General features: G+C 45.7%; 2 protein-coding genes across 17 annotated transcripts in view; one reads left to right on the top strand and one right to left on the bottom strand.

The window, feature by feature from the left end:
* Positions 1-18,218, top strand: part of Mpcp1 (Mitochondrial phosphate carrier protein 1) — a 209,700-nt gene that overhangs the window by 117,069 nt on the left and 74,413 nt on the right. The window lies entirely within an intron of this gene.
* The window catches only part of LOC143428061 (uncharacterized), an 87,779-nt gene that overhangs the window by 25,897 nt on the left and 43,664 nt on the right, over positions 1-18,218 (bottom strand). For 13 of the 16 annotated variants that reach the window (XM_076902663.1, XM_076902652.1, XM_076902655.1 and 10 more), the window contains exons 2-3: positions 1,428-1,498; positions 712-747 (exon numbers count right to left, since the gene is read on the bottom strand). In XM_076902663.1, coding sequence (XP_076758778.1) covers positions 712-747; positions 1,428-1,498 — 107 coding nt within the window. The remainder of the gene's footprint in view (positions 1-711; positions 748-1,427; positions 1,499-18,218) is intronic. The other 3 variants (XM_076902656.1, XM_076902653.1, XM_076902662.1) reach the window with 1 other exon arrangement.

Below are 18,218 nucleotides of genomic sequence, written 5' to 3'. Positions count from 1 at the left end.
AAGACCCCATTAGACAGCGAATAATGGTTCAATCTGGAAGATGGCGCGAACCAAGCGGTGCCATTTTTAATTCCGTGGCTGTTGTACATTAATCTATTCGGATTTTTGTCGATTCCCTCGACGAAATCACGCCATATCGTGCAGGTTATTATACGAATGAGTATCATTTCATTTTGTATACGGTACAGTGGTATTCGAAAACTGTTATAATTCTGTACCTTTCTCGATCTACTTCGAACAGAAAGCTATCTTTTGTAGAAAATATGTACTGGCCCCGGCATTGGCAACGTGTCATACTTAAAAGCAAACGTGAAATATTCGATTGCGCCGTTGGTAGACGTACAGACGTAAATATCTGATACTGTGGAAGACGTGTGTGCAAAAATGGATGTTACTCAAAAGTATCGGAGGAAAGCGTTAAGTCGAGTATGAGGTACAAAGATTGCAGAGACGTGTGTAGAGACAGAGAGAACGGGAAAGTGAAAGCGAGAGACACAGAGAGAGAGAGAGAGAGAGAGAGACACAGAGAAAGAGGTTTCGTAAAACGCGTTAGTACAAAATATGATTTAGTTGGTTTAGTTATTATGTGCAAAATAATGTGAAGTACAACGAGCGGCGCATACAAGAACGAAGAGATGTAGAATAGAGAAGGGGAAAACTGTAGAGGCAGACAGCGAGAGAAGAATGGAAAGAAAATAAAAAATAATATACCGGAAAACCGTTCTTGCCCGGCGTCCCGGCCACACCCTGTAAGAAGGGGTATAAAAAATTAAAAACTCGTTTACACAGGACAAGGGTTAGGTGCTCCCGCGTTCATGCAAAAGCAATTATATCGCTGGTCAATCGTGTTCGTAATCATTATAATGTGCATCCCGTTTACCGCCCTACGCGGATAATTATGTACTCCAGTTAATGAAATATTCTTACGGTACGTGTTCAGAAGCGAACGCGTGTTAAAGTTCTCCAAACGATTGTTGATCGCAGGCCAACTCGATTGCGCGTTTCGTCTTCACTATTGTTTTCTCGAACGAATTTGAACGCGATACTTTGAATACCATTGCCAAGAAGAAAAAAGAAAATTAATTCATCGATTTCTCAGTTAAAATACCCGCGTGCATGAATCAAGTTTACTCGTCGATCTTGAAAACCTTAAGAACAAACCGTCCGCGAATTCGCTGGCCAAGCAACAAGTTCCTTAGCCACAAGGTATCGCGGACGTTCAGCTCGATCGATAATAGCCGCGTCTATACCATATTTACGTAGCAATAGTTTACGAATTCAGTGAGATTGCGTATGTATCGTTAGCAGCTACGTCATGCTTCAAACTACACTCTGAAACACGTACACTGCACGTGCGAGCACGACGGGTGCACTACGGGAGGAAGGATCCGAAGGGATGATCTCGAGACGGTGCTGGGTCTACTCACCTGCGGCCCTGGTTCCCCTGGATCGCCCTTCTTCCCTTTCTTCCCCTTTTTCCCTGGCTGCCCGGGAGGACCTGAAACAGGAACGAGCCACGAATTGATACGAGGTTCGCGTACTCGAAACACGAGGAACGTGGCGAGCGCAGAAGGGGTGGAAATTGGGTGCCGGCGGGCGACGAAAGAGGCGGCGGAGACGGCGATGACAGATGCGAGGAACGAGGCGTACGACCGTTAGATCGAACTTCTAACGACGTTACTCTTCCGACCAGGCCCCGTTAAGGCCATTTTCGAGAGTTGCCGCCTGTGCGTGCTCGCGTAGAAAAGTTGACGCGAGATGCCAATCGATCCACGGGGTTGTAATTTCGGGGCACGCTTTGTGTTTGCCGCCGTGCTTGTAATAAAGTTTACCGTAAACGAATTTCCGCATAAAAGCGGCTGGTAACGCGCGATACATCGAACCAGAAAAATTGATACGAACGCTTTCAACGCCTCCGACGATTTTTCTGTTTCATCCCCCCGGCTGGTTACGTACAATCGATTTACTCTGCGCTCTCGTTTAGTTAATGCGACGCTGTTAACGAACACATCGTTTTCCAATTGCTGCGATAAACGGTGGCGATTTGAAGAATGGGTGTTTCATACTTACATATTGTACTATCGATTCTGATATTTTTTAGGAGCACTGTTTTAAAAATCGCATTCGAATCGATGTAGAATGGGAATTATTACCGATCACAGGTTCGATATTGGTTTCGAGCTGAAGACATTATGAGCGAGAATCGTCGTATCCGTAACGGTTGTAACATTATTTCAATTCTAATGACTGTTTCAGTCAGAACTAATATACGCAGCGGTTGGAAACAGTTATATAATTTTCGATCCGTTTCAACCTTCTGACGGTGGCTGCACGAAGTGCACTACATGCGCTTTCGTTTCGCTAAAAACGAACGAGGTCAAGTTCGTAATGAGACTACTAAACGCAGAGGAGAGCAAAGGAGAAAAGAATTAGGAACATTTCCGCGTGGTATGGAAAATTGTAGCAAATTGACATTCTCCTTCGCTTCTTTCTCCTCACCTTTTACGTGACGTCGAAGAAAACGAAAGTACCGAAGCAGGCAGGACGAGAAACGGAAGGAGAAACAGGGGTGGTTGAAATAAGGAATATTAGTCGAGCGTGAGCCAACTTCCCTCAACTTTTTTACAATTCACGGGAAGAATATAAATCTGCTCGCCAGCTGACGAGAAGCAGAAGTGAAATAAGAAACGCACTAACAAGGAAAGTTCGAGGGTTGATATCGGCAGATATTGGAATCAACGGTGAAAATCCGTCTCACATACGAATTGGATTTAAATATCGCACACAACGTGTATCGTTTAAACGTTCGCAAAATTTCAAATAAATCAGCCGAGGTTCCCAGAGATTGCTGCGATCAATAATCGTATCACCGCACGTCCACACGAACGAAAAGCAATCGCGAAAGAGAGACGCTTGCCCCGCTCGACTCGGCCACAGTAGCCTTCGACAACCGTTCGCGTTTGTATCGTCGTTAATCTCACTGGTTACGCTTTCGTAGCATCGAAAAGAACACGGTCGAAGGAAAATAAAGCTGATCGAAGGACTGTAAAAGTAAAATGATACGTTAGCTCGCGCATCGCAACCATTCCGTCATAGGATTATCATCAACGACGAACGCAAAGAAGGCAACGATGAAGACATTTGTTCGATGCCCTCTAGTATTACGAACGCGGTAGGCAAGCGAGGAAAATAAAAACTGTAGAACATGGAACTTCAAGAGGAACGGAAGAAGAAGAAGAAGAAGAAGAAGACGAGGGAACAAGGACGAAGTATAGACTAGCGGCAGAGCCTCGACATGGACGATGCAACCACGAGGATCAAGGCAATCGATCGCTGTACTCACTGAAGAAACTAAATAAACTAAACTAACCAGGAAACTGCAAAAAAGCTCGCACCGCAAAGCAACTATTTTCGTTCTTTATATCGCTCTTCTATATATACAGGGCGATTCTAATAACGTGGTCGAACGAAAATGACCCACCTCGCAGGGGAAATCATTTAACGCACATAACGGTATTGTCGATAGAGTTGTTGCAAGATTAAAAGATCTTCCGTCTAAAACAGAACCACCACCTCGTCTCTTCCTACTACTTCGACTCACTCTCTGTTACGCTCTCTGACACGTACACTTTACCTTACTCCTTGCTCCTCTCACTCTATTTCCGACTCTCGCCCCTACTCCGTTTCGTTACTCTCGATGCGGCAAGTTTTCCTCTCGTTAGACTCGCGGTCAGACCACAAATGACGAGCAGTACCGCCGAGTGTGTACTCGACGAATCACGGGTAGTAACGAGGAAAGTTGCGCTGAAAAAGCGTAAAGGCAAAGCAGCTGGGATGTAACGGTCGCCTATCTACCAGCGGTGTGGTACATATTTGCGCAAAAAGTTTCCGTCGTCTACGTGTACAACCGGTTTAAAGATCGAGGGAAGGCGGATCGGTCTGCCTGGTTAAAGTCAACCAAGTTTACGTCCACCCCTATGGGGACCAGGCGGCGGGGTAAACGGTTGAAGGATGGCGAGTCGTGGCGAACGGAGACGCGAAGCAGGAAGGTAGTCGCTAGTCTAGACGCGACGAAAATACTCGTCGTCGAGGCTCGCAGCCTCTAGTGGAAACCCGTGGTTTTCACCTCCGTCACGCTCGCCTGGAATGGTTGTTCCCGTAGGAACGTTCCCGCGGTTCAGGGGACACGGTCGACCCTTCCGCGAGAGAGTCTTTCGCGCTGGCTACGAGCGAGATTAACGCGCGACGCTTTGGCAACGTTCCGAGGGCAAGGGGCTAACAATAAGCCGGGGCCAGGCAGTCGCGACGAGACTAAGGACGCTTCGTTTTCGTTTACGGAATAGCTCCGGGCGCCCAGAAAATGAGCGACGGGTACAAAGAACCTTTCGCGTCCGTCGACGTTCGATAATGCCTCGGGGACAGCTGAGAGCGGGGTGGTCGATGGTTAGCCGCGCTTCCTGTTCACAAATATTCGGATGCTCGATCGTGGCAAACGTTTCTGGGCTGTTGTAACGCGTTGTTGGTGTTACGTTGACGATGACGCGAGAGATGTTAAAAAGCTATATTTTTCCTGAAATTGTAGGGGTGTATGTAACACGATGGACGGTTTTCAAACGATTTCTGGGAAAGATCGAGACACGTGGAGGCAACCGTGGAGGCAATCGTGGAGGAAGAGGGTGGAACACTTTCGATCGAAATAATGCAGATAGGAGAAAGAGAATAACCGATATCCAGCTATATCAGGCGAAGTTATAGTTTCCGTTCTATTCTTCACGGGCTGTCGCGTTAGCTCGCAGCTTTAAAGGCGGACGCCAAGGCGTTTCATTGTCCGCAGCCTCGTATATACCCGGTATTCTCAATTAATTCACGTATAACGAACATTATGCGCCATAACTTATACCCGGAGAAACAGAATCCGGGGCCTTCTGGTCCGATTCTAAGCCGAAGCTTGATTCTCTCAGCGGGAGGTCTGAAGGAGCGTAGCGGGACCGCACGCGGCGAAGGGAAGCGGGACACAATAAGGAGCCGCCTGGCTGCATTCTTGTTCCTTTCCCCGCTATCCTGCTCCACTTCCTTCGGCTGTCTCGCTTTCCTTTCCTTCCATATTTAACAGTTTCTTCGGATGCGTTCAAGTCGCTCGAATTTTCTATGCGCACTCGCTCTATTCGCGACTGATAATTGAGCAGCCTTAAGCTGTACATTAGAAGTAATATGGCAAGTAGTATAACCGCTACATTCGATATACGGATAACTTCTATGGGCACACGACTGTTAGGTCAGCAGTGACTTATGTTTAACTAAAAATTGATTAACCTTTGTTTGAAATAAACCATCAAAAGTGTCAAAAGATTTTAAGTGACATTTGGGATATTTTAAGCGATCACTGGGATACCTTAAAGTGGCTTTAATTTGGCTATTTTAAATGCTTTCAAGAACTTCTTTTCTTAGTTGTAATTAGACTATTTTAAGGGACTCTTCGAATATCTTAAAGTGGATTCAATCTGGCTACTTCATGCAGTTCTTAGAATTTTTATCTTAGCTGTAACTTCAAGAGGCTCATGGTGCACATCCTGTACGCACAGTTCTGTATTATACGGACCAGGTAATTTTCAGGCATACGTAACAAAGGAAGATTTGAGTTGTTGCTCGCTCGTGAGGACGACACGTCTCCGCAGGATCACGTAGGCGCCTCGCAGTATCGCCTACGTGTTCCGCGGGATCCTGCGGACCATTAGGCTTTTTTTTTTCGCCCAGAGATTTATACTCCCCCCAGAAACGACGATGAACTCGTTAACACTGTATATTGTGTTACTCGGATGTTGGATTACACGTGCGTTTCATCCGTTCGCGGCTAAATTACGTGCCACGGGGAAACGTTCAAATTCCAGCAAGCAAATTTAATGACAAGGGATGAATGTCATACCCGCGTAAGTTGATTACGTATGTAGGGTATACATATCGCGTGCAGTCTACGAATGTAGTTCAAAAGCGGTAATAATTTCCATAGGAACTAAATCTCGTTAACGAAGTGGTTTCGAGTAAGCGGGATGTTTTCGAAGTCGGTGAACGCTTTCGATTGAAAAACGAACATTAACGAAATACCAAAGAATAGAAAGCTTTAAGGAAACGTATGAATTTCTCCAAAAATTGCGATTGAATAAATTTTATTTTCGTAATTGCTAATCGATTCTGATGTCCCTTGAGATGGGACATCCAAGCAATACACTAGACTAGCGATGTCCTCTCAGAATGGACATTCAAACGCAAATAGTCAATGCAATCGCAATGCAAAGTAGTTAAAATCTATATCATCGTGAAAAACGTGCATTAATCGATACGAATCGATGATCAACACTTACGTCCGACCAGTCAGCAGCTTGTCGATTCGTAGTCGACGACTGTGCGCCGCGTTCAAGGGAAGACAAGGCTTACGTACAGAATTACCGCAACTATGCAGAAAGTTTAGTCACCCGACGTATTTTTAGTCGCTCGTTGGGTTGCTCGTATCAAGCACTGACTTGCAATTTTCACGTGGCACAACAATTCGGTTGGTCGAGTCGGTTTGCACGATTTAATATAGCACTTCGTACGTGCGCGCTATAAATATATATATACACACGCGTACAAACGACTCGTACCTATTGATAGTCACCGGGGCAATTAGACTGTTGCATAACTGATAAGTGCAAGCCGGTTGCAGCGGCTGGCCTCAGAGCCAGTGGCTGCACGATCGACAAGCTTAGAATTTTCAAGTGTCCGCAGCTGTTGCGTTGAATCATCCTCCTTCTGTCAATATTACGCGAATCGATTGACGCGTAAACATTCGCAAATGCTGTTTCTCCGGTTGCCGCGTCTCTTTTTTACGTAATGCATCGACGCGTTTAACCTTCGTCCTGATCGAATGGTCCTTCGAATCGTTTTAATTTACTGCACGAACTTCATAATTATTGCACGATCGTTGGCGCAAATTCGCGGGTGTAATCGTCGATGAAATTCGCTGGAAATAATCACGGTTGCCTGACGATCGAGGCGAAAGAACGCCTGTTTACCGCGGCATCGGTAAAACCAACAACTCCTCGCGGATAAATGTATCATCTGTTAGCATTGGTCAACGGCGCGCTCGAAAATACCCGTGTTAACCGTCTCGTATTTATCATCTCGACAATTTACCGGTTATGTATTTCCGCGAAATTAGTACTGTCGTCCGTTTCCGAAATTCCGCGGGGCGGTTCCATAGAAATTCGCATTTGCAATTAGACGAGCGGCAAGCACGGCGCGGTCCCGACCAACCCTCTCCTCCCCCAGGTCTATAACACCCGTGCGCGAGCACCACCCGTTCCACTCGCCCAGTTATGCTGATTGCTTGCCGCAGGAAACAAGTTACAGGTTCCAGAATAATTTTGTTGAAGCGATAAAACGTCTGCAGAAGCAAACGGGAATCAACGTCACTTGGCGAATTTCAGCTAAATCCGTGTACCACCGCGGCGAATCGCGTACGTACATTTTGCTCCCTGTATCTGTGGATGTATGCAAGCCTGTGAGACGAGATAATGGTATGCGTTCCATGCACGCGTGTACGCGGATGTATATTGCTTTAGCCGCTAGTGGTAAATCCGATTGCATAGAGGATCGTTTTTATCATTCGTTTGTAGATACCCAGTGTTTGTAATTGTTTAACGATCTGCAATGTTTAACGTGGGAACAAATATCGGTGGTGTTTCTGTTGCCTGAATATTCTTTCATGGAAATCTCTCCGTTGAGAATTTATATCCGTGCGATAGACTTTTGAATTTAATATTGTTTTTTGTATACGTATATACAGCAGTAAAATTGAAAATTAGTCAAATTGGCTGGATTCGTAAATTTAGTGTCGAAATATCTGAAACTAATTTTTTCAATATCGACGATCCTGTGCCATTCATATCTGTCGTTGCGTCGTAGTGACATGATTGCTCGACAGGACACGGAATAATGATTACAAAAATCTGACGGAACCTCTGACAGGTACGCGTGTACACGCGTGTATGCATATTTATTTATTTACCTACACAGGGGGCACAGATTGTGCGTATATCAGATTGTCGCGCGGCGATTTAACGAACCATAGAATTTCCAAAACGCGAACGACTGACAGAATATCAGTCACATGATTTTCGACGAGCACTCGTGAAATCTAATTAAGCCGGGCGTCGTGAATGGCCGCCATCGATCTCGCTTGGAAATCCAATTACATCTGCATCTCCTCTGGCGCGGCATAGTCGTCTCAATGAGTAAGCAAATCCACTGATTTGCTCGTCGGCATTAATCGGTAAATCAATTGTACGACGATCGCAATGAATTTCATCTCATTTAAACACGAGCGTTTGTTGAATTACCAAATTACCGCCCACCAACCCCCTCGACCTTCTTATGAAGGCAAAAAAACGAAGATAAAAACAGATAAAAGGAGGATAGAGAACGCTGAACGGGTGGCTTTCGAAAGCCATTAAACGAACTGGATGTACCTTCGATGCTGAGGAAACATTATCAGACGAGGTTTCACCGTGTTCTGTTTTAGTTTCTGCTCGTTCATCCCCCTCGTGAAAATGTGTTTCCGTTATTTTCTGAAAAAGCAACGGCGAAAGGGTCGAATTTAAAAATGGACAGGAACGACAACAGGATGGGAAAGAGAAAATTGGTTACACTTGTAATTTTCCAGTCTCTGAACATCTGGAAGCGTGCGGCCATTCGGATTATGATTAATCGATGTTTGAACACGTGTGGTGCACGAAGAATTTAAAGAAAAAAAAGGACTTTTCATATCAATTTACTTATATTAAGCAGCTGCAACGATTTTGTACAACGTCGAAAGTTGATTTATCGTTTGCAATGCATTAACATTTAAAACCAGCTGTAAATGCACATCAGAACGCGATTTCACGATACGTGGACGTATCAACAATTATTAATATCTAATATTCTTTTTGCGCGACAAGCTATAAAAAAAAATGCCTCGCACAAGCAGCTTCGACACTTCAAAGCGTCTTGTCTCGCAATTAATCTCGCCTGGTAATTAGCCTGTTTCGCGTCGTCGGCAGAGCAGAATTTTTCAGTCCGCCGAATTCCTCCGCTTCGCTTCCGTGCATTAAATCTTTCGCATTAGAAACCCGAAGCGTCGTGTAAATTAAATACAGGGGAAAATGAGGAAAATACTCGCAGGATAAACAGGCGCAGCTCTCTGTGCGTCCATTAACTGCACCGTTCTGCACGCGGGACTCAAATTGAACGCGCATTGTTTCTCATCTGGACGCGTTTCATAAATCTGCGATCTGCGCTAAGAGATTAATGACACGTTTTTTCGTTAAGCTTTCGTCGCTCTGCTCCTCTACCCTTTTGGATTACAGGGTTTATTTATATTTTTTAGGGAAACAGCTTCGCTAACAGCAAACGCCATCGCACACGCCACTGCTAGAAATATATAAACGCTTGGAATAATATAACACTAAGAAACGATATTAAAATCTCATCGAGAATAATAAAATGTAATACTGAGCCTAAAGCAACCGAGGAATTAATTTCTAGGATACCAGAATTCTGTCAAACACTCATTATCGCGTTGTTTTCCGATCTTCTCAACCTTGTTTGAGTCACGATCCTCTTTCACGATGCTCAAATATCTGACGACCTCCATCCCGCATAAAATTAGGTAAATTTCACGAGGTAAAGAACGGAAACGCTTTGAAGATAAAAATGTTTAAGAACACAGTTCTAATGAAATCGACTTGTTCAAGCGAGATACGATCCGTTTCGAAGATCTGAACGCGCTCGAACTTTTTTTGGACGAAATTTCGCGTAACAGGGACAGATTTCAACGCGTCTGGAGTCGTTTTCAAAATACGCAGGCACGCAGGGAGGTAATGGAGAGATGGCTGGTGCGCATCGATTCGCGCCACGGCGATGTTCAACGCGTGTAATCACGGCGAGCCAGTCAGCGCGATTATTCGCTCAAGTTTACGAACGCGCGAGCATAATAGAGCAATTATCCCTGATAGGATACGCGCAGGTAGCAACGAGCAAGTCCTGTCGCGGCTGCGTGCATGGAAACGCGGCCTATTCGCTATGTTTGTTTTACAGCCGGGCTTAATCGCGGAACGACCGTGCCTGGAGCGATCCTGCGGAAGGCTAACGGGTGGATTCTTTAAGCCCACGCTGCTCTCTGCATACTTATTCTGAAAAATATTCCTCTCTCAAGAGAACTTTACAACCTTCGAGAGCGTGCGATACTTGCGTACCATCGGGTGCAGTTAAAATTTTTAGCCAAGGAATTTCGTCCTTAATCCCCGTCGTTTCGATCTCAAAGTACGAGTCTCGAGTTTAACGTTGAAAGTCAGTCGGACCAATAAATGGACCGATCCGGCTGATAAATTAAACAGTAACGCACTGGGCGCTGAACACGCGAAGAATTAAAGGATTCGCGACGCATTGTTGAATTGTAGAATAAAAAAAATGGACGCATTGTAACAACGGGACCGTAGCCAGTTCGGTGAAACAGTTCGCGTTCGCCTCTATTGTTACTGCTCCGACACTGTGACACGATACTCCGTGAAATGCTGGTCGCTGTAATACCCCAAGCAACGCTACGTAAACGAGCACACCAATATCGTTTGGTTTTATACCGTGGTATTTGCATGCAAAGATATCTCAGCGTTACTGCTTTTTTGTTAACAGTCCTTCCGTCGCGAGAGATTTTTCTATCCACCTTTAGTATCCCTCTTGCGTTTTTCGGTTCCCACAATGGGGTGTTGCGCGTATGCCCGCGATTTGTGCTCCGCACGCGATCAGACATCCCGAATTAACTTCGCGTGTGGAAGTCCTTGAATTTCTTCATAGCTTTTCTTAGCAGAAATAAGTTGCCATTAAGGTGCCATCAGGCTGGCGCAGTCATAGTAGCTTCAAAGATTCGTGTTCTCTCTTTTATTCGAATTTCATTTTAATTTTGGTTTCCGCTTTAATTTTGTCGCTTCGAAAAGAATTCTGCAATTTCTTCGATGTAAAAAGTCTAAAACTATCCAACGCTCGATAGTATCGGCGCGGAACTTTTTTTTTTCGCAAATTCATCGATCCGGTTGCAAAATGGGATTGTACAGGAAGTGCAAGGGAAGGTCACCGGGGAACTCGCCACTTCGCGAGAGCTTGTTAAACGGTGTAACATTTCCCTCCACGATTTTTGCCTAACTTCGCTTGGAACGGAGTTATAACGCGTCCTAGTTACTACAAACACTCTATGCACTGGCTGCACGCGCTTTAACTGCCCTTTACAACGCTCTGAGCTTCCCCTGCACGATCGAGCGCCTAACTTCGCGAACCTCCCAGCGCTTTCCTATGCTACTCACGTGAAAAGTTCGTCCCTCCTCCATTTGGTGCAAACGTAATCTGATGATAGTTTCGCGTACGTCGCTACGATAATCAGTATCGAAACATTCATTGAAACTGAAACCAGTCGTCTCTTCGCTCGTCTAATCGAACGAACAATTGACAATTGGCGTAAAGCAAACGATGTACACGCGCGTTGGTGTGCTCGTCGATGAAAGCCAGCAGTTACGTTGCGTCGACAGCGAGAAGCATCCGTACTTTTCGCGGCTGATTTCTGGCAAACCGTGAAATCGTGGTTATACGGTGAAGAAAAGCGTGTTATATGAATAGCGTACCGGTTACCGCGCTTTCACGCACGACTAAGTGCTACATATTCACGAATGTTCCTCGTGTACTGCTAACTGCGAGTTTTGTCTCGAGGCGGAGATACGCAGAATTCGGGACAGTTACGGGCGACGACGTCGATGGATCGTGAATATGCTATTTTGACGCGCGGTCGCGCTGTCAGCCGGACTGTTATTCTCCGTTTTACTATTTCATAGAACAATCAGAGGCGAATAGAACGCGCCTCGAATCTCTCCAGGAACGGACCATATTTGGTATCGATCTTTTCGGATCGATGACGACGATAGCTACGAAAGTAGTCGACCATGAAAGTTTCCAATTCGTGTAACGCTATTTGGCCCCATAATAATTTTATTTCAAAGCTTCCTCTAATTAACGATGATGTCGTAGATTCATTGGCTGTTAATTTTCATTCAACTTTTTCGATTGCAAATAATTGACGCACTCGAGGCACTGATGGCCATCGTGGCGTTCGACGCGCTGAACGAAACTCGATCGAAAGGAGAGGATAAACGGATAGAAAATTGTAGGAGTTTCAATTATTGTTAATGATCAGTTGGAAATTCGACCAAAGGACCGACTCTAAATCAGGTTGCATTTCGATGTAACGGAACACCTCGTTGGAATTACTCGTTATTGTACAGCGTGTTACAAACCTCTCTATGAGTCACAGTTCTACCTAGGAATCAAAGTTAATTCTGGAATAAATACGAGATCGAGTTGCGGTCCCATCGAGTTTCACGAACGTTAATACAGAATCCTGATCCCGATTTAATCGTTGCGAATACAAGTCTAACCTATTGTTCAATTTGCAGAATAGGCATTCGACCGTGTACACGATAAAGGCGGTGGAATTAGTTAAATTTGGAAACGAGGATTTTCATCGCGCCCGATGGAGCGTCGCGTCATCAGCCAGTCTTAACGGAAACGTATCCACTCGAACACAACAAGTAGTCAACTAATTAAGTTTAAGTACCACCGAATTGCTTGTTCTTTGCCAAAATCTACTAAAACCCAGCTGCTGGGCGTGCTCATGAATTAACATAATCTCGAGTGGTAACTCGTTTTAGTAAACCGTACAAGCTTTACGACCGCCAGAGGATTAAAAAGATAATCCGTGCGATACGATTTGACGTGGTGCATGCACAAATTGCCAGGTGGACGTGAACTTGTTACTTGGGAAACCGTTCGACTGTCGTATCAACGGAATCGTACGTGATTAAACATTTTCTGCATTTATACAAACTTTTATTCGTACCTCAATCGCGCGATGGAGAACGCAGCGTAAAACCAAGAGTACGTCCCGACGTTTAAAGCGCGGTCATCAACGGAACGATCCTTTGACATTCGAGGCACGTCAGATACCAACGTCCATTCGAAACCGCACCTCTTTAACACGAGAGCGTTGCATCACCCTCTATCGAACGCAAGAACAGTAAAAAAAAACCGTCCGACACTTTACGACCGTCCCGTTCGAACTTACAAACCGTTCGAGAGAAAGAATAAACGTTTCTAAGATCCGTATTAGTCCTTTGCGCTCAAATGGCGACTCTCACTCGCCACGATGTTTCGCGTGGCAACTCGAGCGGCTGTATTTATGCCGAATTTCGTTATCTCTAGTGGATAAATGCGAAGTATCGGTTCGTAAATAGGTCCCTTAGGCTGTTTATGTCTTCGTTTGAAAAGTGACATTGTGACGTAAAATTCGTCTACGACTGTAGTCCTGAATACGATGTCTCTGGCGTTAGTACAATTTCGACGGTCGTAGCGAGCACACGTATCGCGAAATTTTTAAGTTTCAAAGCGAGTTTAATTTTGAATCGATCATGATTAAATTGCTGGTAGAGCAAGTGTAAACAGTAATTACGTATCGAGTGTGAGAAACAGAAAAATTAGCGTAATAGACAGTGAATCCGGAAGCAGCAGCTATAACACGAGATCCTGGCAATTCAGAATACCTTGGTAAACGTTTTGTGTAATATCACACCTAATACCACTACAGAACTTGTGCAAAATGTTAATTCTTATATAAATTCATTTACAAAATTGTCTCGAGTTGCAGCACCATCCGCTCGAAAAACTCGTCGAGTGCAAAGGGTTAACGTGTCAAGGTTCGATTTACATTTTCTTCTCGAACGTTGCTTACGTCACGTGGCAGTGACGCGACGCGGATCAATGAAAAGGGCCCTTTATCCGGATACCACGGGAGCGGAACATTCCTGCGGCCGCGTCGATGGCGGTCGAGTCCGTAGCTCGATCGAGGAGCAAGGAGTGGTGTAAAAAGAAGATCGTCATTGCCCGCGCTGGGACGGTACCAGTGGAGCTCTGGAAGGAGCAAAAGGCGAGGAGGCGGAGGAAGAAGGAAACGGATGGTCCCGTTTACGCGTTACCTCGAGGATCTGTTCGAAGGCGACTTCTGCTCCTCTGTGTCGCTGTCACGGGCAACAGATCGCGACGGTTGCGGAATCGCGGACGGTATATCGCGAGAGCCAGGTCCCTGTACGTGTATTTCAGAGTTTACGACCGTCCGACAGTGGATGCGGTGCTTCCCAACGGCGCGGCGCCCGGGACTGTCGGAGCCAGGCCAATAAAATGGCACCAACGGCCCTACGTAGGTGTGTATAACGGATGGCCGTTGAGCGCGGCCAGATTTGTTTGACACCATGTTGCGGCAACACCTAATAAAAGATGTTAATACATCCTGCGGTGTCGCGAACCGAAGAAGGGCCAAGAATCGCTGGGACGGAAGTCGCGGCTAGTCAAACGATCGGTTCACCGCCGCTCGCGGTTCAATTGTCGCGGGCACGATGGCATAATTTTCAAGGGTTCTTCCACTTGTACGATCCGTCCGTCGCAGAAATTGCTCGAGCGATAAAAAAGTGTAGAATACGAGAGAACGTTGCGAGGCGATGTATACAGGAGATCGTGTCACGGTATTGAACTGTAAGGTTTGAAGAAAATCTGTGCCAGAGGAAATCGCAACCCTCGCGAGGTACCTTGGGTTGTTAATTTTATTTGAACGCAAAAATCAGGTAGTTTGGCGAAGGGTCGCTCAGAGCCCATCTTTCCTGCAGTTTTTCCCCTGCTAGTACCGTACTGGGACGCGATCCTCCAACGAGGGTAGTTTTGGACGAGCAGCTGCTCTCGCAGAGGAGCACTCGAACTACATCAATTCTTAAATTTAAGACACTTTACGTAGGTACGAAAATGGTTGGTACTTTCGTTGTGCCTTGTGGCGAAATTCGAGCAGTTTAAACAATCTCTTTCTGATTGATCTCACCCACAACTCGAAAATCAAGGTATACTGGACGAACGTTCGTATGCATGTAATTTGTTATTTGTTTCAGTGCGAAGATTAGAAGATACTAGAGTACTCTATATATTTAGATACGTCGTAATTTATCGCGTGTACGCCATTCAGCCGATCTTTGTTGAACGAATCGGTTCACAGCTAATTAAACGGTACCACGTAGCCGTGTTGCACGGCTCAATAACAACGCTGGTTTATAGGCGTGCTACGAATTACCAAGAAAATTGGACGGACAAAGCCAAATCGCTTCGCTGATACAGAATTTTATCGGCCAAATAGGAGGTTTAAGCGCTCGATTCGTGTATAGAGTTTATCGTTTGAAATCTGCTTGATAATTTGAAGTAGCTCGGTTTCCGGCGCGTTCGTCCGCTTTGAATCGATTGAATACGCGGGGTACAGTCGATCGCAAAACGTCTACGTACTCGTACACTCGAATCTCTGTTACTTAAATCGTGCTTATCCTTCGATCACGTTCTTCTGGATGCAATCGTACGCAACGTAGCCTTCTCGCAATCGAACGGATGATCATTGGAAATCGTGTGTAAGACGCGTGAAACTTGAAGGTGCACGCGCACACTTTCGTCAGTGGCTGTACGTAGATATAGGAAATATGAATTATACGAATAGATACGTGGGAAACGTCTGAGTCCATCGGCGTCGTAAATATCCCACCCTCTTTTGCATAACGGAGGCGAGAGGCGGGACTCGCGATACTTACGCCTGGCAATTGATACAGAGCGGCGCACGATTTTTCTTCCGGCAACTTTTCAGAAAATGTCAATCCGTTTTATAGTTTACGACTGGCCGCGTGCACAATCGCAGAAAATAGTGCCCACTAAAGATGCCTCGCCGATAATAGGATTTATAGCGCCATTGAATACTGGTACGAGCGCACGGGCGAGGAGGCGTCCGCCAGAGCGAGAGATCGCGGAACCATTTTTTATTTCTCCTCTCGCCGACGACCCGTCTGCAGGCAATTTCAATCCGCGCGATAGCCGATTAAGAGAAAAGGAAGGACGCGAACGAGGTAGGAAGCAAGATCTTCGACAGGTTATTACCGAGAAACAAACATCGATCGTAACGCCTAAAATATGATCGGCCATTAAATTTCGATCTGATCTTGATCGAAACGTTTGAAACGACCGTGGTGGCGGGCTCTCGAGCGTGGGGGCACCAGGGGAAACAAGACTGGTACAACGATGTAGATCGCATCGGGTTCTAACAAAGCGAGAGGGACAGCAGGAGCGTCGCCCCCGACGGTACGCCGAAACCGACAGGGTATAATGCGCAAACAAAGGGCGAACGAGCGGGAAAAGATATTGCACGCCTTTATTCAGTGGACGAGGTATACTCACCCTCAAAAGTATTGCCATATTCTCAACGAATCTTCATTATTTACGCGATGCAAATTTCTTTTAATAGCCGCACCTATCCCTAACAACCCTGCGTCTAAGAAAGATGATTTTCAGGCTCAAAACACACAAAAGTGATTATTAGGCTCAGGACGAAACGTTCTCCCTCGTTTCACGTTCGAAACGATACGAAATTGTAGTTCTTGGTTGTCAATCGTACAAGCAAGCCTCGTCTTTGTCTCTGCTCTCGAGGAGCAGCGTATGCAGATCCAGAATAGTCGGTAGGGGATTAGTCGAGTGCGACACTGCGCGGACGCATTGTTATTCCAGTAGACAGAGGGGGTGAGTCGACGGATGCGCATATGGACGGTCAGGATTATCTTGAGTCCACGTTACGAGCTCGAGCGTGCACCCCTTCGGTCGCGCGCGGTCGTACGCGACGCCACGAGTCGCGTTACATCGAAATCCCGCGAAGTCCCTTTAAACGTCGAACGCCGCGGTTTAAAGTCGGGGACGTCGCCGGAAACCGAGCAATAAATTGTTACGATAAGCGCAGCCGGGAGCGTGTCCCCCCTATCGCCCAAGCATATGCAAAGGAAACCTCTGCTCGCGTACCATCGGGCCTCTAAACTCGCGAGCATCACCCCCGGTGGAACGATAGCTCTGTTCGCTGTTTCCTCCCCCCTTTCTGTACGTGCTCCGCGTTCACGGATACCCCTGCCTCGTCTGCGTACCAAGTAATTTCTGTTTCGATTCGCGACACGCGCCGGATCTCGAAACCGGCCTTCGAATTATCGTCGCGCGGAATTGGATTATCGACACTGGCCCTCCGGTTAATTGTCGGTTCCACCGATCCTCGATAATATTCCTGCTTCCCAAAATCAATTTCCACGGGGTTTCCAGCGTTTCTTTTGCGTTACCAAAAACCACGATGAGTGGAAACGTATGGGACGGTTAGTAGAGATGCGCACGCTTTACGATTTCCCTTTAAATTCAATAGGTGCCATTTCCTGGTCCATTCATTTGAAATGACACCGCGATGGGATGCTAAAGCTGAGGTTACATATTTACGGTTATTTGCTCGATTTACCGCGTGGCTTCGCTACGGATTTTTACCGGGCCATTTGTAATACTCGTTGTTATTATTAAAATATTAATATCGGTGGGCTCGCGTTAATACGTGAATATTAATTGCTGGTAAATAATAAAACATCGTTATTCCACCGTATCAGTAATATACTAATATCGTTTCTTGACCACAATTAATCGATGTCGATAATTGTTCCTTGCGCGTTAACCGCGTTACGTTCTCCGTCTACCATTATCTCGATTAAATCATAATTACGATGAATAAACGGAATGGAGAACTTTTATTGTTCGTTTTCATCTTTTAAAAAATCATTGATAAATTAAGTTTACAGACTTAATATAACATACAGCGATTACGTATAGTCGATACAATCGTGCTTTCTCACATTTTTTAACGTGAGGCGAGCAAGACCAACTTGTTTCGCGTGCTGACGCGAAGGAACTTAACTTTGCAAGTTAAAGATTCACTGCTGCCTATCACGTAACCGAAATTACAGTCCCATGGTTTTCATCGCTTGCTTCTTTCCAACCGCGATCGCAGTCGCTCGCAACGTGTTAATTTAACAAGTCTACGAAAGTCCAGTTAACGCGAGGAGCCCTCGTCGATGGGGTGCAAGGTACCATTTGGAAATTTCTGTAGTTTAAAGGGCGGAACGGAGAAGGCTGGGTGGCGACAATGGCGGGGTGAAAGTACGACGGGGCAGCAGATGTTTTGTAGATTCGAAAAGACTGTGTTTCGAGATTTATGACAGGGACAGGACGCTAGGATG

Source organism: Xylocopa sonorina, chromosome 10, assembly GCF_050948175.1.
Source record: "Xylocopa sonorina isolate GNS202 chromosome 10, iyXylSono1_principal, whole genome shotgun sequence".
NCBI lineage: Eukaryota > Metazoa > Arthropoda > Insecta > Hymenoptera > Apidae > Xylocopa > Xylocopa sonorina.
Note: the sequence above shows the minus strand (reverse complement) of the source record. Positions and strands in the feature narration are given on the sequence as shown.